At 33.8% G+C, this 27,357-nt stretch overlaps 1 protein-coding gene across 1 annotated transcript in view; it reads right to left on the bottom strand.

Moving 5' to 3' along the window:
• Positions 1-27,357, bottom strand: part of Ret (protein kinase receptor Ret oncogene) — a 707,216-nt gene that overhangs the window by 277,523 nt on the left and 402,336 nt on the right. The window contains exon 6 of the mRNA XM_081728674.1: positions 500-653. Within this exon, the coding sequence (XP_081584800.1) occupies positions 500-653 (154 nt within the window). The remainder of the gene's footprint in view (positions 1-499; positions 654-27,357) is intronic.

The following is a 27,357-nucleotide window of genomic DNA, read 5'->3' as shown; positions in this document are numbered from 1 at the left end:
AAAATGCGTGGTCAACGATTTTCGTCGCCAGAAAATGCTGTTGAAGCATTCAAAAACCATGTTTTGGAGGTGTCTCAATCGGAGTGGAAAAAGTGCTTCGAAAATTGGTTTGAGCGCATGCAAAAGTGTATAAATCTTGATGGAGAATATTTTGAAAAACAATAAAACCATTTTCGTTGATAAATATTCGTATTTTCATTATTAGGCCAGAAATATATAGAGCAGCCCTCGTACGCTGCAAAATCATTATCAAATTATATTCTTACAAGAATATTGTTATAGATATGCGACAATCATTTTCGACATGAGTGTACATAGTTTCACACCCTCTTTTAAACCTGATACATGTCATTCGGCAACTCGAGTGCCCCATTCGGACCCTTCCCTGTAAGAGTACTACTTTCACCTTACGCTGTATTTTCTCTGGGAAACCTATTAAATAAACAATGGAGCACCTGTTATATCTTAAACAGAATAAAATAAAAATTATGACTCTTACGTGCAAATATTGTAGTTCCGAATATTGGTTTTCCTGTTGCAAATCTCCTCGCCGAAGAAATATGCACATACTCGTTTTTCTCAATAAGCTCAAAATCATATACATTTACGTCTTTGGAATCTTTGTCAAACACAAAGAAATCTTCTGTTATGTCCTGAAAAAAGAAAGAAAATATTTTATTACTATTTTTTAATATTTTGTCTTGGTCTCATAATGTAACAATTTATACACTATAAATTATATGTTCTTGTGCATGTAACACTACCAACATTACGTAAAAATGCAGTAACACGATAGCACTAAGGTGGATTCAATTAATTATACGGTTTTTACTATGTTTACTAAAAATATTTACTAATATTTTGGTACACATAGAATGGATTTGTAATTTTAAAATGCAAGAACTATTTTCAATTATTCTTTAGACCTAATTATGGTAGATCTAATATTTCATCTACGTTAACATTTTGATTCTGAGAACTTTAGATGATAAAGATCGGTTTCCATTAATCAAGAATGAAGAATGTTTGGAGTTGTATGTTAACCCGTAAGTACTATGGACCGTCTCTCAGACAGACCGCTGCGACTTTTCATATCATTATATTTTCCACAGTCTCACTACTTCAAGTGGATCTTTTCGTCTACCTTCCTGTCTAGCAAATGGTTACATATTGTGAAGTTCGTGTTATAATTGATCCCCTGTGCGCGGCGCTGGAGGGGTCGAGTGGTCTCAGAGACGTGTAGTTACGTGAGTATTTTGCTGATCAGTTGTCTTTCATTATCTACTGATTATTAGCAGTTTTGTGTCTTACCGCGTGGCACGTCTTGCACCACACATCAAATAATGACCCAGAGACTGGGAAACCTGAAATAATCACATTTTATAACATGAGTAAAGGCGGAGTGGATACTCTAAACAAAAAAATGTACAGATTACACATCAAGTCGTCGAACAAGACGATAGCCATTGACAATTTTCTATATGCTGGTGGATGTTGCGTGTGGTGTCAATGCGTATGTCTTGCATCAAGTCTACGCTAAGTCCGCAGTGATGACAAGACGTGATTTCATGAAAACGTTGGCAAAAGGACTTGTTAGGCCTCACATAGAACGTAGATTTTTCATCGGACATCTGCCACAAGAGCTGCGTTTTTCAATCAAGAGCTTGAAAGTGAGTTTCCCACCATCGCGCATAAGGAGTTCAAAAGGAATACATAGTCTTCTGTCAATTGAGTTGAAATCGCAAAGCAAAGATACTCATTCGTTTCAGCGGTGTGGGGTACCGATTTCCTTGCAGTGCAGAAAAAGAATATATAAGTGCCTACCTGAAGAAAGTGCATGCTGTCAGAAAAGTTAGTGCGGTACTTTCTTTACCGTCAAAACGTACTTTCTTTACTTTCTCCATCATATAAGAGCTAAAAATAAGTTTCATTCATTACATTTACACTACAAAAAAAGTAAGAGTACAACTATAACAGTACCTTCCTGTAAGTTTAAAAAAGCTAAAATTCAATGTTTTTTCTCCGTTTTTACTGTATTTTTTTATTCTCAGTGCATCTATAAGAACAGTGTATTTTAAATTAGTGTCATTTTGACTACATAGAAACGGAGAAAAAAATTGAATATTTCAACAATTACAATTTTAGAATAACAATGAAAGCATTGTTGCAAATTTTGACTATGTTCTCTTTCTCATTGTTTTAAAAATATAAAGCTTTTTTACATCGTGAAATTACTATGTTTTACTTTTCTATAAGCAACTAAGATATATAGGATATCATTTTTAAAAATATAATGAAACTACTACTCAGGAAATGTGAAACAACAATGTGGTCTGACAGACCGTTCCATAGTAGTTACGTGATTATTTTCGTCCATAGTACTTAAGGGTTAATAATGTAAAGCGACTAATGTAGTTGTATGTTAATAATGCTGATAATGTAAGATTACAAATGTAAAGCGACTTCTTTTAGCCAACAATAACAAAAAAAAAAAAAAAAGAAATGAAATCTTTAAATTTTACGTCCCACGTTTATGCCGGTTAGGCTAAAGGAGACGATGATTATGAGAATTGAATGAAATGGTGGAATGAAGAAAGTGGGAGGAAACGGGAGAACCCCGAGAAAACCTACGCACACGATGTTTGTCCACATTACGATGTTTGTCCACATTACGATTACACATTATTTCTTTGCTTGAAGCACATAGTAGATCTCTGGTCTTCCTTAACATAAACGTTGATTTTCCTATTTGTCCATTTTACTAAAGTTTAAGTTTTAGAAATTTTACTACAAGTAAGTATATTGAATTTATGTGACTCGTTTATTTAATACAAGACTGTAAGACGTTTTGTCTACAACAAAATTTAACGAACATGATAACGGCTTCAGAGGCCTAATCATTGCGAAATTAAAATACCGGTAATTTTATAGTAATTATTAGAGACCGGATGTTAGGCAAAATGCCTATTCTTTAATATTAAAGATAGCTTCAGAAGCCTAATCATTGCGAAATTCAAATACCGCTAATTTTATAGTAATTAATTATGTGTCATCTTCAAATAGATAAAAGATAGTCAAAATGGGGATAGCCCTAGACAATATTATTAAATATTTTGCATGAAATACCGTTATCATGAGCACCTATTAGTTTTCCGTTTGCAGCCATTTAGAAACGCGAAAATAAATGCGGAATTTCTAAATAGCTGGAAATGGAAAGCAGATAAAAGAGTCGTGATAACCAGCGGCGCAAATCTGTCTTCAACATGGGGGGGGGGACGCGTAAGTTGAAAAACAATGCAGTAGAGGATCAAGGGAACAGTGTCAACATTGGGAGGCGGGCTGATTTGTGGCTTATTCTGGGGGGGGGGGATGAGACTCATATTACGGTAGATGAATCTGATTTCTGACTGAACCTGTTGTATATTATATATATATATATATATATATATATATATATATATATATATATATATATATATATATATATATATATATCAGGCGATGTAGATGAAGTAGTGGCAGGCCTGCATTTAAGTAAGTGCTATTCTGTGCTGGAGCACAGGGCGGCAGAATTTAGGGGGCGGCAAATTTCTGATTTTTTAAGATTCACAATAAAGTAATATTTAAAACTAGCAACTCGCAGAGTCCCGCGCAAGCACGAGAAAATATGCTAATGTGTTTAATTCGCTCTAATTACAGTAGTTACTAATTAGCTAGCATATCTGATTATTTTTCAAAAAGTCATCCTCTCCCACCCGCACCTCAAGGGGTGAGGACGAACTTAAACATCATGAAAACTTATACCGGTAAACTCAGCGATCTCGAAAACTATGAATTCAATACTATTATCTGTCGTTTTCGATCACTTTTAAAATGTTGCTCTGGGGAGTGGAGTATGACCTTGAAGTTGAATTTGATTAAAACTGTAACTATTCATCTCAGCCACCCCCAAAACTGTGAATTAAACTCTAATATTGTTCGTTTTCGGGGGAAGGGGAATTATTTAGATCACAGGGGCTCACAATATATAAATACGGGCCTGAGAAGTGGTACATATCAGTACCGTAAACACATTCTGAGATCTGAATACATGTACATGCATAAGACATCATCATATGTTTCTACTTACTCATCCACAATGATCCATATTAAAATTTGAGACACTTGTTTTATAATAATATAAATAATGACTTCCCCAAAACTATGAAAAAAGAAAATCAATTATGTATGACGCAACAATAACCTTATTTGAGCAAAATGATGATGATCTCAATAACATCATAGGAATCGTTACAGGAATTAAACAAATAGATGAAAATAGACTAACAATAATTAAAGACAAATTTAATGTAATGAAGTTTGAAACCTTTACATCATAAAGCTGAAATGGAAAAGCCATTTTGTGGCAGTCTGCCACAAATCATCACACTTATCCCCAAAGAGCACTTTTCAAATCAGATTCTTGGGGGGACAGTCCCCTTCATCTCTCCGTGATTTGCGCCAGTGGTGATAATGGTATGTCATGTAAAATAATATGGTCTAGGGCGCTCTTGTTCCACATTTTTATTATCTTTTAAATATGTGAAGATAACACACAATTACTGTAAAATTAGCGGTATTATAATTTCACCGTGATGGGGCCTCTTAAGACTTCTCTTTATAATAGATAAATTACCAGTAGTGAGTAAATAATTTAACGGCAAAGATCTATATGTTCTTACTTATAATTTTACAAATGAGCTTGAGGTGAGCTATTTCTGTTTCCTCTGCATTCATATTTAATACTTTTAGTTTTGTAATGTATAAAAATAAAAATGTTAGCCAGCATATAAACTTATTTCCAAGAATATTTTAGATAAATGATAATAACAATCGGTTGTGTATAAATAATTTTGTCAATATGGTGGAAATTAGAAATAGGACGAAACAAATTTTAAAATTTTACTTTTAGAATGTACTGTCACTTTAAGTCCGGAAACTATATCAGACCTGAAAACGTAATCAGCTTTATTAAATTTCATGTGGTTGACTGCTCACGAAAACGAATACGCAAAGAATAAATAATAATTAATACGAAATACTGTATAATGTAAACACATTATTACAGAATTTCAAAATCGAAAGAATAAACACTCACGTATGGACATTTTCCTCAGAAAAGCTATTTCCACTCGTGTATAATAGATATATTGGATGTGGTTGATATGCAGATGAATGGTTCTCTACTCTAAGCAAGTGAAAGAGGCATCAACTGCAGCCTGTTTCTGTCACTTCGGGTGGCTAAAACAACTATGTTACTCATCTGTATATGTTCTCTTTCCCTGGAGTTTTCTGTGTGTTACGACACATATTCTATGTTAGTATGGCTATGTATATGCATGACATCGAGAATAAAATACACTGTTTAATGCAAAATGAAACACTGCTTAATGTGTTTTGTTAGTAGTCACGATGTATTACTTTGAATTACTATGCATCAACAGTATACACAGTCTATGCCTTCGGACAAAATAACGCTATCAATATTCAGGAATCAATTTTTAATACCAAATGAAAGAAAAAAAATAATAAAAAGCATAATATGTCATTTTGTCCCATAAACTCACAAAAGTCTGAAATGACAGTCTTTGAAGCATCCTATACTGAAATCCTGCTTTGAATACTTTTATAGAGATACTCTTATGTCAGAAGGAGTTCTAAAGAAAATTTCTGACAAAACATTTTCCAGTTAGCAGATAATTATCATATATATATATATATATATATATATATATATATATATATATATATATATATATATAAAATAATTTGGATATTAACATCAAATTATGGCACTACTTTTTGTTCTATTTGTACAAATGCTGTAGTTCTCTTTGAGAGACATTATAAGTAGCAAGAATGTCATCTTTCGGAGGAATATTCATTGATATACATGAATATCCGTTATGAATATCTGCGTAGATTCACTTCTTCTATACGTACCATTCCTAAATTATCTCTCAATTTATTAATCATTTCCAGTTCCCTAATTTTCAATTTTAGAGCGAGAGAGGGGAGAAAATGATGGCCTTACTTCTGTGTTACTGGCTCCTGTAATTGCTTACTGAATTGGATTAATACTTGCCTTTGAGTAGGACGTTCAGAAATATAGACATCCCTCATAATGCCTGAATATTTGGAGTCATTTTCCTTCTTTCAGGATAATTATGTTAACATCCTGGAGCAAATGCTGTTTGCAGTGTCTATGAGACCATCATAGCTGGAGTTGATCATATGTTGGAAGATCATTTATCAGAATTTTAACTGAATATATCCACTCCAGATAAAAGTGGATAAGAGCTCTGTACAGATCGTGAACTTCTGTATAGAACATAGTAATAAATTTTTCCGTATGATATAAATAGTTAAGTGGACTACAGTTATGAGTCCTCTTGTGTATATAGTTTTCACGCGTGTCTTCGGCGCGGAGCCCCGAGATCGATTTTCGGAGATGGAAGCTCATGTGGTTCAGATTGCACCTTAAGGTGTGGTTTCAAGTCTTATACAGTCTCTCTGCTGAAAAAGATGCTAAACTTTAAGCCAACAAACCAACCTAAACATCTTCTAAGAACTATTTGTTTAAATAAGTCCAAAGTTCACAAAATTATTCGCAACATATAGTATATTTGCTCTAACCACATAATAATAATATAAGAGCACCATAGATCTAAACAAATAATATGCATCAAAATAAGCATTAATCTCCGCCAAGTGTCACAAAATATTACAATTATAAAAACAAATATTAAGAAATAAACAATCTAAAATCTTTTCCTATACAATTTTTAGAAACAAGTCCTACTTTACATATTCTTTCTCTCAACACTAACATATTTGAATCTTTAGTCAAGAAATTTCTGATGCTGATAAAAATAATTAAGATCTTGCAGATGCAGCAAATTAAAACATCTTGAAGATATGTTCATCCCTTCAGCTAATTTCAACTCCAATAAACAATTTCCATATCTCCAAAGGAAAAATGCTCGCCTTGCTTTATATGTTCTACTTGGATATTTCATTACAAGAATGAGCTCCTTCGTGGCTAAGCGGTTAGCATACGCGCCTTTGGCGTGGGAGACCCGGGTTCGATTCCCGGCGGGAGCTCATGTGGTTCGGATTCCACGTTAATCAGTAGGTCCACGTCTCATATAGCCTCGCTGCTGAACGGGACGCTAAACTAAAATCAACTCAACTCAACTCATTACAAGAATTACTACGAATCACGTTCTTAAAATTGGGTTGAAATATTCCCATAGTTTCTAATTGATATCAACCATAAACAGTGATTTCCATAAGGAAGATTCTTCATTAAAAGATGAGAATTTCTAACAAAGATACAACTGAACAAGATTCTTCGAAGTTAGGATAAATTAATCCCTTTACTCTGACTAATTTCAACCCAAAATAATATGGTTAAATTTAGGATCTCGAAACAAACACACTCTTTATTTCATAAATTTCAGATAATTTTTAAGTAAGTTTCAAATTTCACAGTTGATTTAATTTTCCTTTTTATACCCTGTATTCTTACCATTCAAATCCTAAGCAAAATAGAGAGCTTCCACCAGGAATCGAACCTGGGACCGCTCGCACCGAAGGCGAGATGGTTAGCGACTACGCTACACGGGGCCACAAATCTAAATAATAGATCTGGAGGAAAGAACACTCGTTAAAATCCCACAAATGCTACGAAAGTGTTGACGAAATAGACAGGAAGACATACACGAACGTATGTGGAGACGAAGTGCGTTTACTCTCGCTTCATTAATGTAGAGTTCATAGAATTAATATCTGATTGTTATTTGCACCCAATAAAGCGATTTAATCTTAACAGTCTGTTAAATATGTATTTTTGCATTAAAGTAACTTATAATTGAATATATATGGTTATTGTATTAGTAGAGAATCAATACATGTTTCTCTTTGAATAACTTGAATATAGCATATTAGCAAATTATTTCCAAAACCTCAGATGAAATTGCAAGTCATTAAGGACAACTGATGCTCTGTTTAATTAATCTCATTCCCTGTTTGTGTAAGAACAGTGGAGAAAGGAAGGGAACGTTATTCCGAAATATCTAAATCTCTATACCATGATTCAAAGGTGACGTTCTAATTATCATTGTATTGTTTCCAATAATTATATTCCATCCTTCATTCAAAATGCTAGAAATGTTCATCTGAGCTTTTCTAATACCAAGCAGAGTTTGAATACTTAATGAAATGAGATTAACGTTTCACACTTTGTAACAGGAAAATACAACTATGTTAAGTCCTCTAGCAAAAATACAGGGTAATTCAAAACGATATTTATACTTTCCCATACTTCTATAATAAATTGTAAAACAAGAGCGTACGCTTCTAAAGTTTCATTATTTATCCGCGTACACTGAATATGGATTTAACCTGACAGATAGGAAGCACCTTGTGATTTTCGAGTCGATTATCAGTTACTTGAAATCCACGAAGCTACCATTTCCTTTAGCAGACTATCTGGTCTTGCAAAATAGCTTGTCTCATTCGTAGATGATCACTCGACACAATGATCCTTTTGGAAAGTTAACTAATAGTTTTATTTGTGCTGAAAATCATTAACCAATTGGATTTACATGAGGTTATCTATTATCTTTCATAATATTAAAACATATTTTCGCAGGATAGAACGTTTTGCCTGTTACTATGAAAATAAAATCGGTGCATGTATCTTTTTACCATCTAGTGATTCAATCAACAATAATACCGATAAATGCATTACCTTAAGGTTTCCAGTTCACACAAGACATTATAGAAATATTATAAAACTGAATAAGACAATAAGGCGATAAAACTAATAAGAAAATAAGACAATATATAAGACAATAAAACTAAGTTGTTCTGCAGTTTGAAATTTACGACTATTGGCCACGTATTCAGTGAGTACACGAGCTCTGTTACATGTTCTTCCATGGCTCATTGTACCTGTGCTTGATTCTTCGTACGTCTTGCTATTGTCTGTTCATTGATCAAGTAGGTACAGAGCAAAAATAAAAATATGATTACATTTTCAGTTGTCATTCGACTTTCTTCATTTGATTTTGTTTGTAAGTAAAGGTGATGAAATAGGAGTTTACAAATATAAATACCGCTCTACGAAGATTTTTCTATTAATATAAACTAGTTATAGCTTTAAAGCTGAAAACTAAATTCTCTTCCATTACGGCCTACACACTGCTATGATCAATGAGATGGATTTAAATTATTTGGTGTGTAGTCAGCACTTTGGCTTCCATCATCTTAATTTCTAGAACTAAATGTAATTAAAATTATTTTCTTTATATAAAATACTCATCTTTAGTTCTAAAGAAAACAGAGCGAATAGTTAGAATTGTCACTACATTTTACATTTGATTACATAAATAAATGAAAAAAATTAAATCATTTATACTTGGGTGATTTATAGTATCATTTGTACTAAAATAAACTGAAATGAAGTGCAAGGTATCTTGGCAAATATTCTTCCTTATATGCTGAAACACAAATTTCTTGAACGGATATGTGACATTTCATCTTGAAATATACATCTTGAATTCAATTCTCGACAGAATCCGGAATATGGTCAGAATTTTAAGTCTTTAGAAGCTCAACACAAGTTTAACGTCATGTAATATCTGTCGTTATAATCTCACTAAATTAGCAATAAATCCAGAGGTGGGTCCCTGAACCACCACCTCTTTCCTTGTTTGTTTATAAATCTAAATAACTAATTACATTATTCTACATATGCAAGCACTCATAAATTTTTGTTTTGAAAGATCGGAAGATTTTTCTTTGGGATGGGGTTCCAAAAGTAGAACTGTTATGTAGTATGTAGTATTCAACCGGCGCTATTCTCTACTGTTATGTAGTATTCAACCGGTGCTATTCTGCACCCGAAACAACGGTAAGTAATTGAAAACTCGCTGTAGAAAAGAATGAAAGTGTAAGAAACAAAAGTTACTGTAGCAGTAGAGACAAAAGATAGTACATTGTGCCCAAGCGTCACAAAATAGAAAATACTATTGCTTAGAGGTACAACCTAGCATATAACGAAGTATGGAAATCTAAGGCATATATAAACATATTAAAAATGCAATAAGTGAAACAATTTCAAGGTGACACTTACATTGTTTTCTACAGCGAGTCTTCAATTGTTGATTACTTCCAACAAGTGATGAAAATTTTCCGGAAAAATTTCCGATTAAAAACATACTTCACTTATTCCTACATAGTTGTTTAGCCGTGATGTGAGGTGGAAAATTTTCTTCTATATTTTTTCGAAAAATTTTCCGTTTTAAACAAATTGTTAAAAAGTGAAAGATCGTTTAAAGAATCTGAAAATTCTCATGGCTCAGACAATTTTCAGTACTATGTAGGAACAAGTGAAATAATTTTTCATGAATCGAAATATTTTCTGTCTTCTATGGAAAAATTAAAAGCTTTTTATGAGTCGAGAAACTTTCATCATTTTGAAGCAAAAAGTGAAACAACCTTTTGTGAATCGGTTCTCTCTAGAAACAAGTGAAAGGAATTTTCACGGATCGGAAAATTTTAATTTCCTCATTTTCTGTGGAAACAAGTGGAAAAACTTTCATAAGCCGGACAGTTTTGGATATTATGTATAGTAATGTTAGGTGGAAACTTTTCCACTATATTTAACTGCACATTGAGATATAAAATTCAATTCATGTAGAGGAAAATTAGACAGCAACAAATTATAATTTTCCAGTTAGCTTTCGGGAACCAGAAAATTTTCTAATATTTGAAGTTGAGAAGTAAAAATTTAGTCAGTGTTTCTCTCTCTCTCTCTCTCTCTCTCTCTCTCTCTCTCTCTCTCTGTGTGTGTGTGTGTGTGTGTGTGTGTATGTGTTTGAAGTGCAGGGAACATACATCGAGTTCGTAGAGAACAAATATCTCATTCCAAAATTTAAAATTTAACAAGAAATCGAAAACGAACCTTTGTGAATTTATCAATTATTTGAAAAACAGAAAATTCCACTATTTCTTCACATATAGGCTTGCCTATGTAATGAAATAACTACATAAAAGTTCCTTATAAAGATTATTTTGTAACACAAAATAAGAAATGTTTTGATTTTATTACGTTTAACAGTCGTAAATCATAATTTCAATATTGGAATTTTGTATAATCAACATCATAGAGCAGATATTTGTATTGAAAAACTACCATTATTATGTATAAAACTACCGTTATTATGTATTTGAAATAATGAGGATTCGATAGAACAAGTTCATACGTATATAAAAAAGAAATATGTTTTTTATTTTGTAAATTAAAATGAAATTACTTGTTGCTTTCAGAACGCAGCGCTAATAGTGCAGCTTTTTACGTTTCTTTTATTATTTTATTGGAACAACAACTACACAAATCAGCTTCCTTATTAGTTATATTTCACTTTCTCTTCTGAATGAATATAACTAACTAACTAACTAACTCTATGGCCTATGGAACCCGGAGGTTCAATGTCGCGTTCACAAAAGCTCACCACTGACTTCTATCCTTAGCTAACTGCATCCAGTTTCTACTTTGTATTCCAATCTCTGCGAGATCCATCTTTATATTGTCCTCCCATCTGCGCCTAGCTCTTCCTAATGGTCGTTTTCCGATTGGTCTTCCAGTTAAGACTTTGAAAGCGTTTCTACTTTCTTCCATTCTAGCTGCATGACCCGTCCACCTAAGCCAAATAATGTTGGTTAAGACTTGACGACCCTAACAATGTTGGGTAAACCGAATAAATTATGTAGTTCCTGTTATAAAGTTTTCGCCATTCCCCATTCCCGTTCCTCTTGGGTCCGAATATTTGTCTAAGGATCTTGTTCTCGAATACTTTCAGTCTACGTTCTTCCCTCAAAGTAAGCGACCATTTTTCACAACCATACAGAACAACAGGCATGATTATCGTTTTGTATATTTTAAGCTTCAGATTCCTCTACAGAATTCGCGACGACAAGAGATTTTGAACCTAATAGTAACACAAATTCCCTGCTTTTAGTCGACATTTAATTTCTTCGCGAATATGATTTTCCTCTGTCAATATTAATCCTAGATATGTGAAACTATCCACTTTATCAAAAGTATTATTTAATATTTTAACGCATCTATAATTTGCTGTATTACGGTCCCGACGCACTTCCATGCATTTAGTTTTCTCTGCATTTACTTCTAAACCCATGTCCCTGCAAGAGTTTAATAAGATCTCTGCATTTCTTTCTATTGTTCTCCTATCATCTCCTATAAAATTTACATCATCAGCATATGCCATAACCTAGTGAATACCGTTCAACTCTAGGCCCTGGTTGGTATCTTTGATTTTCCTTATAGCGTATTCTAGAACAAAATCAAATATTAATGGCGACAACGCATCTCCTTGTTTCAGGCCATTTTCGACGTGAAAGCTCGTGGACAAAAATTTTTCAACCCGGACTTTACTTTGGTCAGTATTTGTTTGTACTTAAACTCGAATTTTGGATAGTCAAAAATTTACAGTAGGCACTTTACATTATCTCTACTTATTTATGAGTGTCGCAGTATGTAAATCTAGAAAAGTAGTAAAGCTATGAGTAAACTTAGTCTTACGCGTTTTAAACTGACGAAATATAATTTTCTGAGATCAAAGTGGATTCTGAGGTAAGACCGCATTGAAGTATTTGGAACATTTTTGAAAAAATGAACAATCGTTAGATTTTTACTTCATGAAACTTTTAAGACAATATTTATTACCAATAAATTTTACGGCTAACCAACGATGTACGAATAAGTGAAGTATGTTTTGTGAATGGGAAAATGTTCATCACATTTAATAAATTTAAATTTTAAATAATTGAATGGGATATTTGTACTCTACGAACTCGATGTATGTTCGCGGCACTTTACACACACACACACACATATATATATATATATATATATATATATATATATATATATATACAGAGAGAGAGAGAGAGGGGGGGGGGAGAGTTGCATTGAGTTGATTTTGAGTTTAACGTCCCTTCAAAATTATAATTTGTTGCTGACTAGCTTTCCTCTACAGAAATTCAATTTTGTAGCTCAGTGTGCAGTTAAATATAATGGAAAATTTCCCACCTTACATCACTATATATAATATCTAAAATTGTCCGACTTATGAAAAGTTTTTTCCACTTGTTTCTACATTGTAATGAAAATTTTCCAATCTATGAATATTCCTTTCCCTTGTTTCTTCAGAGCAATAAAACTTTCCGATTCACAAAAAGATTTACTTTTTGCTTCAAAATGATGAAAACTTTTTAACTCGTTAACAGTTCTTCAATTTTTCCATAGACGACAGAAAATATTTCGATTCATAAAAAATTGTTTCGCTTGTTCCTACATAGTACTGAAATTGATCTGAGCCATGAAACTTTCCAGATTTTTAAACGATCTTTCACTGTTTAACATTTCTATATATAAATTCAATCAATTTTATGATTACTGAGGAATTGTTTCTTGATTACTGATATTTTTTTTAGAACGGAAAATTTTCCGGAAAAATGTAGCGGAAAATTTTCCACCTCACATCACTACTTCCACCTATGCTTTTAAAAATGAAAAAACTACAAAAGAAGATTATTGATGAGATGTAAAATCAAATCTTTAGGCTTCAACCTTTTTTTTTTTTGTTAAACAAATATAGTTGTATTAAGAAAAAGTACAAATGTTAATTGACTTACAAGAATTTTTGGAGGAGGAAAGGCTGGAACCGGTGTATCTCCGTGAGAGTACGCCCCTGTATATTTGGTCAAAGCCTAAAATATGTCGGAGTTTTTCGTTGTATGTTTAAGAAAGAACAAGTGACGTGAATGATTCAATAGCAAATGCAGCAACGAATCAAATTTAATACCTTAAATTGCCTGTTTTCCTTGTTACAACCTATCTTTCTATAGAAACTCCTACTTTAATTTTGTTTTAATATTTTTTTTAATAATTTTGAAGACTTAACTGAACTTTTGTTGTTACATATAGGTCCTTGTTCTGTTTGATACGAATAAAATTTCATTATGAAGCAAATAGTCTCCTGAGCACCTTCTAAAATATTTTACCAGTTGTTGTTGATTTGAGTTTAGCGTCCCGTTCAGCAGCAAGGTTATTTAAGATGTGGACCTAAAACTTAAGGTGGGAGTCAAACTGCATGAGCTCCAGCTGGAAATTGAACTCCATTTTTAAAAAGAGGTATCAACTGCAATCAATTTTTACCCGTTCGGGTTGGTACTAATGTTGCATTAAACTTGGTGTTGGAAAGCAGAAATGAAACTGGTTACGAATTTCATGCTTGAAAGCAATCAGATCCATTATGACCTCAACAGGTCCGGAGACGAAGAAACATTGTCATACACATTGAAGAGGCCGCGGTGGCTCAGTGGTAGAGCGCTCACTTCTGATGCATTGGGCCCTTCGTTCGTCTCCAACTCACTCCAAGTGAGCTTTGTGGTGGACCAACACCATGTGCTTGTGTTTCCTAGGGGTTCTCCCGCTTCCTTCCACTTTCTTCATTCCACCATTTCATTCATTCCTCATAATCACCGTCTCGTTTAGCCTAGCCAGCATAACTGTGGGACAAAAAACTGAAAGATTTCATTCCATTTAAAGTTTTTTAGTCATACACATGGATAATTTCTATGAGGTACTAACGTAATTCTAGTCCTTGTCGTTAGTATAGTGGCTAGCCACAAGTAACTTTGTCGGACGTTAAACTAATTTTTCATTACCATTCATTTTATTTTTTAAGTGAAATTTTAGTAAACACGATTTTGCTTTGTCTTCTTCTTAAATATACAAATATCTTATTGTATTCGTCTATATGTGTCAAAACATTGCACTGAAAGATAGCTACAAGATTCGTAAGTGAATATAAACACAAGAATTACAGAAAAGATAAGCTACATGTTTTTCTTATAAGAGATCATCAACATTTAATTAAGCGAACTAGTAAAATTTGTCATGCAAAATAATATAAGTGATATTGCTGAGCCCAAACAATGTTTTGTTAAATAATTTTGCGTAGAATATATTCAAAATTATTACATTACTTTTAGTGTAGGAAGATGAATAAACATGAAATTATATTAGAAATGGCCAAGCGATGGTAGATTAAGAAATGTCACACCGGCAATCAAGCGTGTGAATATTCGAGCTCGAACTGTGGACATCAGACACATACACAAAAATTTATTTCAGGACTTTTAAAAGTTTTCAGGGGTCCAAATTGAATGTGATGATAAATTATATTAAAATTAATAAAATTACCCCTAGAATTACACTAAATTTACAGAAAACTCAGGATTTCGGAGGTAGGACATCACTATCTATCTCCTGTATAAGTCCCTGCTAGATATCATTAATGCTATAAAATACTGTTACCTTAATATTTCGGTTATTTACTATTTACTGGGTTTGTCCGAATTATAGCTTTGTCTATGTTATCGATTTTCTTCAGGTAAGAACGGGTGTGAAAGCCTAGACCTAGGCGCGATTGATGTTGATAAAGTCGTGACCAAAGTGATCCAAGTTACACCACTAACAAATAACTTACTAAGAAGTAAGAGTTTACGATATTAGTAGCAAAGGAAATTTTGTAAGATGAACAGTCTAAACATAATATTGTGTATACTCAGTTTATTTTTTTTTTTACTAGAAGCGCTTTTTAAGTTAGGTGGTGATGGTGAATAATTACATAAACAAGTTTCAGTATTGTAGAAATGTTGAGGAAAGTATGCAACTAAATCTGAGAAAGTTGAGAAAAAGGTATGGGAAATGATGTTTAAAAAATGCATCCTAAATGTTTGGTGCCAGTGGTTTGTGAGCTCTTGATAAAATAATAGCAGTAGAGGTAACAAAATTCCATGAGGAATTAAAGTGAACAATTCTTCAGTATTCAATCTTCAATTGTTAATAGTAGGAGATCACCTTCAACGTAAAATAAGTCTTACAGATAAAATTCAAAGCTTGACAGTTGACAACATGGAAAATGTTGTATGTTTACTACAGGGAACATAACAACTATTCTTTTATATCAATAAATAACTTATTCATACAGTGTAGCACCAAAACTATCTATCTATATTATACGAATAAAAAGACGTCTATCATAACAAAAAATGATTCAAACGTTTAAATTGAAATTTTGAACATAGTTAATAGTTACCTCGAACTGGGTTGCGGTTACATCATTCTTTTATTAAAATGCGTATCCTAAGCGAATAGAGGGGTTCAAATTTTTCTTAAAATAGAGTATTTTAAACTACGAAGATGAAACTTGATATATGATTTCCTTTATTAAGAGGGTGTGGAAACGTGCCCAAGCGCTGTTAGAAATTCCGCTTTTATTGGGAGAAAGATGGGCAATTTCTAAATTTTTCTTAATATTTAATATTTACATCAAGATTCTATGTTTCGTTATCACAACATAATGGATGAATCGTTTCAACTGAATTTTTAACACAACGTATTAACACTGGATTCAAGTTGGGTCTGTATCATGTTACATTCATTAGCATGTGTATCATAAGGGAAAGATGGGTTTTAGAAATATAACAAAAATAGAATAACTCAAGAGCCCCTTATATTAGAAAAGTGAAACTTGGTATACAAAAACTTTGTTTAAAAAATAAAAACGTGAGCACATACTTCATCGCCTTCAAAAATCCAGCCTTTAAGGAGGAAATAGGACAAGTACCAAATTCTTGGTCAGTATTTATAAGTGACATTGAAAAATGAAATTTTCCAGTTTAACGTCCCTCGTTTATGCCCTTTTGGCTGAGGGAGACGAACGATGAAGGCAAATGAATGGTAATGAAAGAATTGGTGGAACGAGATTGTGGGAGGAAATGGGAGTGCTCCGAGAAAACCCAATGATATGATGTTGTTTACAACAAACTTATTTGGTCGGGAATCGAAGTAGTTAACTCACAAAGTGACATCGAGATTGTCTGATCATCACGGGAAAACGGGTGAACCGCTTGAAATACATTTTGATCATATTTAATACGCTTAGGGAGGTTAGGAGTATTAATACACTTTAATTGCTTAGGGAGGCAAACGGAGCACAGAGACCTTTTTGGGGGACAACAATGTTTTTGTATGCTTTTATTTGATTTATAGTAGAATACATGTCTGGTGGGCTGTTGGGGAGGGGGAGATACCAACAGGGGGACGCCTGCCTCCTTGCCACTATTACTTCATACTTTCTCAGAGCATAATAGTTGGTTAATTAGAGTTTTGCGTCACTTTCAGCCTGTATGATACGTAGACGCACAATTCAAGGTAGGATCCAAAACACCTGAGCTCCTGTTGAGAGTCGAACTAGTTTCTTATACTCGAGAGGATAACAATAGAATATTGAAAAATCCATATACCCTGTTTCAGATACAGCGTTTTACATTTACAATTCCTCCGTACAATTCCATATTGTTTTCTAATCTAATTTGAAAATGAACGAGTAGATAAAGTGTTATGGAGAAAAATGTTCTCAGCTTCCGAGTTAGGTTAGCAGCATGCAATAAGAAACAGAAACAAAATATCTTGACCTTCTCCAGGATTTGAACACATAATTAACAAACTACTTGCCCAAATTACTCGTCTATTTCTTACGCTATCTCAAATTTCCTTTGTGCTAAGTTGTTGTCTGTTCCACACTGAGTTTGGTATATAGTCAAGGAGGAATGAGTTTACTGCAAATCATTGGAAGTTACACCTCTTGCAATATATCTCACTTCGCGGGAGAAACAGTATAAGTCAGAAATTGGCTAAAATAAGATAAGTCAAAATTGGAGATATATGTGTAATGCTCCGCCTGCGGTTAACTTGGTGTAAGACAATTCTAAACGTAACTAGAATAATCGCTTCTTGTTACTGTTAGTATAAGTGATTCCTACTTATGCCTGACAAAATAAAAATCGCCACCTGAAAACCTGTGTTTTTGACTTGCACTGTTTCTCCCGCGCAGTCTCTATATATAACTCATTTTTCACACTAGTCACATTTTCGTTTACCTCAGAATAATTGAGATAGTTTGAATCTGTGAAATGATGTGGGTTGGGGTGTTCGATCATAATAGCAATAATAATTTACTAAACAATAAAATTTGATGAATGAAATTAATTAACTGAACTAATGAAAATCAATTTATAGGACCTTAGATGCTCATCGAGACTTAGATGAAAGGATTTTAATTAACTATTAGTTTTTGTGTAACCTCATGATATTGATTACTGTAGGTAAGTGGTTACCGTATTGGATTTTCAAGCAGGAGGTCGAGGTTCGAATCTTTGCAGAAACGAACTTTCTAACATGCATCAATTTTAAATGCAATCCATACTCAATTTTTAAAATAAGATCTTTTCCTGTGAAAAAGAAAGACATGTTGGAATTGTGAGGAATTAGAGTAAGGCCATGAATTAAGACAAAGATTTACGAACTTATATCCTTCAGTTGTTCCAGATTTGATATTTTCAGTTTATTTCAATCAATTTCTACCATATGTAGTGTTAGTGTTTCTTGTATGCGGTATGTATTGAAATAATATATTATACACACAACGAGCAGTAATGTCTTCGATATGTGTCACTCATTGTTCAGCACGCTCCAAATAATGGATACATATCTTAAAATAGAGATTTCCTTCGGTGCGTGAACTGCATACCGAAAGCTTGTTTCACTGCTCTACAGGCTTACCAACTGTCCTCTCCGGCTTGATATGTTACGGGACAAACATCGCGTGCGTGGGGTTTCTCGAGATTCGCCCGCTTCCTCCACTTTATTCATTCCACCATTTCATTTCTCATCATCACCGGCACCTTTAGTCTAGCCGGCATAATCGTGGGACGTAAAACTTAAAAGATTTATTTTTTGATATGTTACTTGTAAATTAGGTTGCATCTATCTAGGCTTTTGTGAATACCAGCAAAATTACTGATCCGAATCTAATTGATTTATAGCAGAGAGGTGTACAATTGGTTTTCTGACTGACTGAACAAAGTCATTTTTACAGCACTAATTGTCGAAGAATCGATATTGAAAGTTCCTGATTTCGCTTTCTTTTTATACAATCGAGTGTCTTTAGTTTTTGTTGCATAGTAAGAGCCACACGTTTACGCTTATTATTTTTATTAGAACTTGAACTTGAGTTGTGCTTCGAGGAAACTTTCTTAATAAAGTAAACTATATGCACACTGTTGTAATATTATAACTTGCTAGAAAACAGTAAACATAGCACGGAAAGGAAAACTGACAATCACGTTTAAAACTGAGACAACTAAAAGCGCTGACAGTGATGGTGCAACCTGCCGGTCGAGGTCAACAAACGTCCAAATGCATAAAAAAAGGAGCTGTTTTATCTGTGCCGTATTACAGTATGTGCCGAATGCCAAGTTAAAGAGCATATATTCTATTGTATAGCTAATTCACTTCTTAGATCAGATGTTATTAGTAAGGATAGGTGAATAAATGAGGTTTTAATATTATTACACCGTGCATAATGGTAACATATTTTCATTTCTTAAATACTGGAATGATACAGGACATGAGAAGTGATTTGATTTGATTTGAGTTTAGCGTCTCTTTCAGAAGCGAGGCTATATGAGACGTATATCTACAACTTAAAGTCGGTTGCGAAGCAAATGAGCTCCCGCCGGGAATCTCACCCAAGTCTACTACTCCTAAGGCGCGTATGCTAACCGCTAGGCGAAGAAAGAGCTAAAATTAACTTGTGTTTTCTCTGATAAAAATCGAGTTGCGGAACATGTACACCAGACGCACACGCATTAGCCATCAGATCAGCAGCGAGGGCTGCAACATTTGATGAAGCAAGTTAATTGATACAACGAAACTTGAACCCGGATCAGTTGGTTACTGTTTTCGTACGATCCACTACGCTATTACTACAAGTCCTCAAGAAGTAAAAGATAGTACTAAGGATGAAAAGAAATACAACAGATTCTATTATATGCTAGGTTTATTTCACTTCTGTTTGTAATCTAATCTAATCTAATCTAATAAAAATAAAATTGTTTGTGTTTGTCTGTCTGTCTGTGTGCGGACTGGGGACCAGACGAGTGGACCGAGAGTTACCAAAATTTGGTCACGGGTATCTTGGTCCAAGCCCCAGATCAAGACGAAGCGTTGTTTCCAAATTTCGAACTAGGGGGGTATCAGGGGGCGTTTACCCGGACCAGCTTGCGGAAGAGACAAGTTGACCGAGAGTTACTAAACTTCGGTCACGGATACCTGGCCCAGGCCCCAGACCAAAAGTTACCAATGTTCGGTCTCGGTTACCTTGGCCCAGGCCCCAGACCAGGGCGAAGCGTTTTGTTTTCAAAATTCGAACCAGGGGTCTCAAGGGGGCTTTTACCGGGACATGTAAAAATAGTAGAAAATGAACGATATTAGTGTCAAATTCATAGTTTTTGCGTTTGAGATCAATGGTGAAACTCCGATCGCATTAACTTCCAAATTCACCCTAATCAGCTGCGGCCGGGGATCACCGGGGGAATACCAGGAAATGTGAAAGTAATGCAAAATGACCGATATTAGTGTCAAATCCATAGTTTTCGCGATCGCTGAGATCAATGGTGACACTTCCATTAGCGATGACTTGCAAATTCAACTATTATTGTATGCGGGCCGGGGGTGAGTGGGAGATACTGAGATATGTAAAAATAGCCCAAAATGACCGAAATTAGTGTCAAATCCATAGTTTTCGCGGTCGCTAAAATGAATGATGATACTCTCACAGGCGTTGACTTCCAAATACAGCCCCTATGCGAAGAATGGATATATTCAGCTAGTTGTAAATAATAATAAAATAATGTGTATGTCTCCATGCATGTATGTGTCTGTCATCAGTTTTTCGCATAGAGAGCAAGTTCCTAGAACCATCACAATTTATACATAGATAGGTCTTCACTAGATCTAATCACATGCGGAGCATTTTTCTCGATTTTAAGCACGGGAGCATGTTATAGGAAATAAACAATGTATGACAGAATAAATGAACATTCTGTTTCTAGGAACACCTGGCTTGTGTGTTTCCTTCATTATATTTTAGATGTGCGGGTTTACTAAGGGGAATGGAATGGTTGAGGGGAAATTGTATAAGCACATCCTTCTTCCTCTCTCATTATCTAAGTTCTGAATTAAGATTGGGAACAACTGGTGTTTACTTTTGTAATCCAGCTTCAGAATTAAGATCTATTAGCGGGTGATTTCAGTAGGAAAATACTAGGTGATCTCATCAGCTTCTCGCATAGAGAAGAGTTATCAGAGTTACCAAATTTTCACCAGATCTAATCGCGTATGAGCTTTTTTTATATTTTCGGGTCGGAGGGAAATTTGCTGCGGCGTGACGGTAAAATGCACGTTCCGCTTTATCTTGTCTTTATGCAACTCACATTATACACTGATTATGCAAGCTTGTATAAAGTAGAGGATAATTCCCGGGCAAAGTAACGGTTGTGGAGACATTCCTTTAAGAACATTCTTCTCTTTTTATCCAGGCTCTCAACGAAGATCTCGAAATGACGGTTGCTTACAACTAGTACCAAATAAAGTTGCTTCAGTAAATTAAAAGTTAATGTTTTATTAACTTTTACATCCAGTATGAAATACATGATACCAAAATGAATAAATAAATATAAATATAAATATAAATATAAATATAAATATAAATATAAATATAAATATAAGAATAAAAATGAAAATAAAAATAAAAAATAAAAATAAAAAAATAAAAATAAAAATAAAGCACTCTGGAATATGCTAGAATTATTAAAGCACTTTATTCTGGTCCTAATTGGTACAACACTTATTACAAAGAACGGAAACGTTTTTATTTAACGGTAGATAAATTCCCCTTACCTGGTATCATTATGATGTAATTAGAACGCATTTCAATACTTTTAACTTCAGGTAGGTTTTTTTTTTTTTTTTTTTTTTTAAATTAAAAACCATACGTCAAGACAACTTACAGATGAAAGTTTAAAGTAAACGAATATTTCCTTAACGCTATGCAACCGAGGTGTGCAGAGCTGCTGATTTGGTTGCCTGCAACTCACGGTGCTTTTATTATTTACTGGTCTAAACAGAGATTGCAGTTTGCATCACACTTTCTCTCAGCTGAAATAGGCTTATTTAGCTTCGCCCTATCATATGCACTTTTATTTTCGTGCGACGAAAGGAGAAGAGAAAGTATGGTAATCGTGAAGTAATCTTGAATACGAAATTTCAAAAGGTTTACACGTTTGACGGTATATTCATACCGAATTGAGCGATTCTTCGATATCTGTCGGTCAGTTTTGTCCGTTCGTTCTAATGGACACTCAGAGGCTATACCTATCAATGTATCTCAACCAAATTTTAAACTTAAGGTTTTTATGTGATACTCAAGTAGAATTTTTCGAATTTATTTCCTACATCTAAATACAAGTATAGTTTACTCTTATGCGAAAATCAAAATTTGGGATTTTCTCAAAAGCAGTTCTAACGATCTTGTTGACATTGCATAAATCAATCTTTCAATAAGAATCCCATTCTGTTGTACAAGTCGTATATTGTAGAAAAATTGAGAAATGGTAGTTTGCTTTGAGTTTTCAGAAACCGTCTTATAATTTTGTTCGTATTTCACAATATATATATATATATATATATATATATATATATATATATATATATATATATATATATATTGATAACCTAGTTATTTTGTGTTTAATTTGGGGATGCTAATTGAGTGATATTGAGTGTTTTTTATTTATTATTTAGAATGAGTGGGAATGATTGGGAATGTAAACTTCTCGAAAACTGATTTTAATTACTATTTTTAAAAACTAATTTTGAAGACCTTTTGTTTTTTGGTTTTGTTTAACCTGGTCCTTCTAGAATTTTCTCCTGTCGTCTGCTAAACAGCACGTGTGACCTCCTTTCACTTAAAAGAACAAATTTTTTTATTGTGTTAAGACTTAAAAAGTGCAACTTTTAATACACTTCGATTTTTTAATTTTAAGCAATTTTTTTATATTTGTGAATGTGTGAAATGTTCACAAAAGCTTATAATTTTTTTTTATAATTTACAGTATTTAACCTATGCAAAAATTGACGCATTGTATGCATTGTTTTCTTGCATTGGCAGACTCTCGATAAAATATTTTATTTACATTTTATTTACATTATTTTGCTGACTATTAAATAATAACTTTTTCTCAGCTTGCATTAAATTTAACTTGTAACCATTATTTACCTTTATTTTATTATTTTATAAAACGCGATATTTGCAAAATAAATAAACATTGATTGATAAAATAAAATTATTATACATAATTTTTTAATTTAAAAACGGATACTGCCACAATATATATATCAAGGAATTGGAGCGAGTACATTATGTGCTACGCCCACCTGTAAATCAAGTGATTCATTCTGAAACCATTTTCACTGTAGAGAGAGAAAGGACACACACACACACACACACACACACAAAGTGAACTAATCAGGGAAGGGCCCAAATGGGGTACACGAGTTGCCGAACGACATGTATCAGATATGAAAGAGGGTGAGAAACTGTGCACATATGCAAACTTATAGCGGCTGAGGGCAACATGGAGAAACATGAGAGCAGGAAGAAGTATGACCAACAATAAGGCTCAACAACACAAAAAGCTAAAGAATTACTCGTTCCGCGCGTGAATGACCACAGAAATAAAGGTCAAATGTTTAGTAGTAGATAAATGATCGGCTATATGTTTTGAACATGAAAATCATGGCCACCATATTGAAACTGGCTATCTTAAATTTGGATTTACAATGTAAAAGAAAAAGTAAAACTACTAAATATTTGACCTTCATTTCTGTGGCCATTCAATAATTCCTTAGCTTTTTGTGTTGTTGAGCCCTACGGTCGGCCATATTTCGACGCTACAAACTTGCATATGTACATAGTTTTACACCCTCTTTCATATCTAATACATGTCGTTCGGCAACTCAAGTATCCCATCCGGACCCTTTCCTGGTAAGAAGAACAAAAAAAGAGCAAACACAAATTAAAATAAGTGCGAACAATTGCAATTAATACTACAGAAGAACAGCCTAGAAAATGTTTCACTTTCACATAATAATAATAATAATAATAATAATAATAATAATAATAATAATAATAATAATAATAATAATAAAGATACTAACCGAAATAAAATAATAAAGAACAAGACACGGAATAAGAATGAGCAAATGAAAATTAAAGTAAGAAGAAGAAAGAAAGAATAATCAAAAATGCAGAGGTCAGAATACAGACATGCAGAGGTCAGAAGAAAACATCAATGACCTGTCCTGCGGAACAATAAATCGGATTCTCACTCAGAACCATTGTGCAACTGCTGAGCAAGTGACGGAGGAACTTAAGCAGCAACTCCCACAGCCTGTGTCCACAGTAGCAGTTCGCTGCGACTTATATGAGAAGCGTATACGGTGCTGGGTTGCACAGGAAATACCGTTTGTAAGGTGCTAAAACACTTTAGCACAACACCAATGGACTACTGACGAATTAAAAGGTGTGATATAGTCGGATGAGTCATCATTTACCTTATCTCAAACGCGTGCTGTACATATGTAATGGAGTATGATCTACAGTCTCTCTATCCAAACGTGAAACACTACAGCGGCTCTGTACTGCGGTTAGTTGCAATAAACTGGTCTTAGGTGGGTTTTCTGCTGCTTACCAGTCCTGTCCCTGTCTGTGATTATGTAGCCATACTAAGAAATCATGTTGCCTATATATTATGATCCATATGTTATTTCTGGACAATGACGCCGTAATCCACGATACTCTCATTCATTCATTTGGATCTGTTGCGGCGTGGTTTGAAAAGCATCGAATGAAATTGAACAACTTTCCTGGCTCACTCCTCGGATCTGAACATAAGTGTCCATTTCGGAGACACGAATCCAGTGCAGATTTCCTCCTCAATCCTCTCTCGCGGAGCTGAGTGACACACTGCACGGAGAATAGTGTAATATTCCACTTGCTACCATTCATAACCTCTGTGACTCCATTCCACATCACGTTGGAGCTGTTGTGAAGGTGAAAGGTGATTCAGTACCATATTAATATGATAAGTTGCACTTTCGTAATGTGTTACCATTAAATTGATAAGTATCTGTTTATGTGTGTGTGTGAAGAGAAACTAAAATCACCGATTTGGCTTTCTGCTTCAACAACCTATGCTGTTCATCTTAAAAGTTATATAAAACAGAAACTAAATACCATACATATTTCCCGTTGATTTTGAAAGCAGGCCAGTGAAACTCATGTTAAGCATTAGTGTAATAAAAATATATCAGCGAGTTAATAATACTATCTACTTTTGAGACAGTTTTCTGCGCTGAGTTGTGAAATCGTTGTATGTTCACAGGGTTCTACATCTCTGAAGCTAGAAGCAAATACAATTTTTGTTATATTTTTATATGCAGAACTACCTTTAGTCGCGAAGCTGCCTTTCTATTTAGAATCAAAGTTTTAACCAATGAAGATGTCGATCGCAACAAATAAGCGGAAATCGATTTTGGTTTCAAAATTAAAAAGATTTTTCGATCGATACCTTCATTTTCAAGGTCATCATAATGTTTCTAATATGAAAATATTAGTATTAGTATTGGTACCTTATTTAGTGGTGGTATCTCTCTTTATGTTAATGACAGAAACGACAGTCCATGACCTTCTAGCAATTAAATAACTATAAAGAATCGGGATTATTAAGAGTTTCTTGACAACGTTTGACTTCAGGGTTGATAGAAAGCAAAGCTTTTCTGAGAAATTCAGTTTTAGAACTTTTACTGCAGCTGTTGGCAAACTGCCTTCAAATATTAAAGAAACTTCTATTCAGTAGTTTAATCTCTACGCGACATGAAGGAGGAAAAGGTTAATAGTTGAAAACAAAGTCCAAATAGCTTCAAAACTTTCAGGACTCAAACTCATAAGCACCTCAATGAACAGAAGCTTCATGAAAAACAATACATCAAAACATCGAGAAAACAGAACAGAAGTACTGTTTAGTAGTTTCTGTTATAATGTTCGTTTTATCACCCATTCTAATATTAAAGGTATTGCTTCTTGTGTTCTCTTTTCATAATGGAAGTAAATAACTACTTTAATGAATCTGTACTCCTAGAAACTGAAATTATTTATTCATGTATACAGCAAAGTAATAACAAATGTAATGAGAAACATGTAAAATAAATATCATATTAAATATAGAAAAATAATGAATGCAGATGATGTTAAGTTTAAAGGTAATTAGGAGGCTCTAGTAGAGTTGTTTCCTACCGGGAAACAGAAAACAAATACTCATGTAGAAACAGTTCCTTGTAAAAGAATAGAAATAAACAACCTAAAGAAAATCACGTGGAAATTACGCATTTGTATAGGTTAATGATGAAGGGTTCTGCATAAGATGATAAAATGCGCCCCCTGTGGGCAAATTAGGAATCGAGTACTGGCTATTGAAAATCCAAGAGCGTAGTAGTAATTGATGTGACAAACTATTGATCAAGTTTTTCTAGCACCGTACTATCCGTCAAATTGAGAGTGAAAGTTGAAAACATGCAAAGTCAACGTAGAAGAGATCAGGATAACCGAGTTTGGGCCAGTGCATGTAGGGGCTTTATAGAAGTCGGATGAATTTTCAGCAAAATCTTTCAAAATGTTGCTCTTTAAGGTTTGCGGTACGTTAATATTATCAATATTGGTCCGAGAAATGAATCCGTTTCTGACGAGAACGACATACGGATGACGTAGGACTGCAACATCAAACAAGCTGCTATAGATTGAAATAGCGATGTCGTCATTTCCTTTCTGTTACTATAGTGATAGTCATCTTCTTTTCTACACAAACAAGTGAATCAGAAGGAATTTGTGGTCTCGTACAAATAAGAACAATAGCTGCAAAATTATTCACAATTGTAGTATATTTTGAAGACAAATTCAAGTTCCAGAAACAAACATAGATTAAGAATGTGGCGGCCACTGTTTAGAAGATTTACGAGTAAAATCTGGTAATTCACGAGAAAGAATTCCATCTAACAAACATTTCTACAGGCCACACCTGCAAGTGAAGTGAAATTGTATAATTAACGCAAGCTACATTACCATTTGCACAATATGCACAATTATGCACAATATATATACTATCTAACCAGTAGATTGAAAAATTGTCGGCAGAAAGATAATAGTACCAATATAAGATTTAAAAAGAAAGTATTATACATTTTAAGAATAATGG

This window comes from Thermobia domestica, chromosome 10 (assembly GCF_964235325.1).
Source record: "Thermobia domestica chromosome 10, izTheDome1.hap1.1, whole genome shotgun sequence".
In the NCBI taxonomy this organism is placed as follows: Eukaryota; Metazoa; Arthropoda; class Insecta; order Zygentoma; family Lepismatidae; genus Thermobia; species Thermobia domestica.
Note: the sequence above shows the minus strand (reverse complement) of the source record. Positions and strands in the feature narration are given on the sequence as shown.